We start from the raw sequence: 1,167 nt of genomic DNA, 5'->3' as shown, positions 1-1,167 counted from the left end.
TATCTTCCCTGTAAATCCACTGTCCAAATCATTTATATGGGCTGGAATTCCAGGAATTAAAATCTTTCATTCTTTTCGTTTCTTACTTTTCTTTCTTTCTCTCTCGTTCTTCTCCTTCCTTCCTTCACCTGTGGCATATGGAAGTTCTCAGGCCAGAGACTGAATCTGAACCACAGCTGTGACCTACACTACAGCTGGGAAAAACTTGGTTCTTAACACATTGTGCCACAGCAGGAACTATGGAATTATAATTTCTCAAATGGAATCATTCCAGATCAGCTTTCTAGTTGCCCTCTTTACATCTTTGTTCCTTAGAATATAAATTAGTGGGTTCAGTGAGGGCAACAATGGTATAAACAAGGGCAAGGATCTTCCCCTGATTCTGGGAATAGTTACTATCAGGCTGAAGATACACGAACATTATTGTTCCATCAAACAGTGAGACCACCATTAGGTGGGATGCACAAGTTCCAAAGGCATTTTGTCTTCCTTCAACAGAGTGCATCCTCACTACAGCCATGGCTATGCAGACATGAGAGGTAAGGATGATGCAGACTGGAATGGCAAGAATGATCAGGTGAGCAATTAGCATTTTCAACTCAGTTTGACCAGTGTCTACAGAGGACAGCTTGATAATGACAAGGACCTCACAAAGGAAATGCTCCACATGGCAGCAGCCACAGGAAGGCAAAACAATGGCCAGTGAAGACTGAAGGAGAGAGTTGGTAAACCATGAAAACCAGGACATGGGTGCAAGAAGGTGGCAGATTTTTGGGTGCATGATTGTAGCATAGAGAATGGGCCAACAGACTGCAACATAGGGGTCAATAGCCATGGCAGCAAGAAGAACACATTCTGTGGAGCCAGGAGCCAAGGCCACAGAACACTGAACCATGCAGCCTATGTAGCTGATTTTCTTTTCTTTCTTTTTTTTTTTTTACATTTTTATTTATTTATTTATTTTTTCTTTATTTATTTTTTTCCACTGTACAGCATGGGGACTAAGTTGCACATACATGGATACATAATTTTTCCTCCCATTGTCGTGTTGCCATGTAAGTATCTAGACATAGTTCTCAGTGCTACACAGCAGGATCTCATTGTTAATCCATTCCAAAAGAAATAGTTTGCATCTATTAACACCAAGCTCCCAATACCTCCCACTCC

At 41.3% G+C, this 1,167-nt stretch overlaps 1 protein-coding gene across 1 annotated transcript; it reads right to left on the bottom strand.

Annotated features, from left to right (window-relative positions):
• Positions 1–283: 283 nt before the first annotated feature.
• On the bottom strand, positions 284–895 carry LOC125124592 (olfactory receptor 2J3-like). Its single transcript, XM_047774658.1, has one exon. It carries the CDS (start codon positions 893–895, stop codon positions 284–286), a length of 612 nt encoding a protein of 203 aa, XP_047630614.1.
• Positions 896–1,167: the final 272 nt, after the last annotated feature.

This window comes from Phacochoerus africanus, chromosome 4 (assembly GCF_016906955.1).
Source record: "Phacochoerus africanus isolate WHEZ1 chromosome 4, ROS_Pafr_v1, whole genome shotgun sequence".
Lineage (NCBI taxonomy): Eukaryota > Metazoa > Chordata > Mammalia > Artiodactyla > Suidae > Phacochoerus > Phacochoerus africanus.
This window is presented reverse-complemented; position numbering and strand designations above follow the sequence as displayed.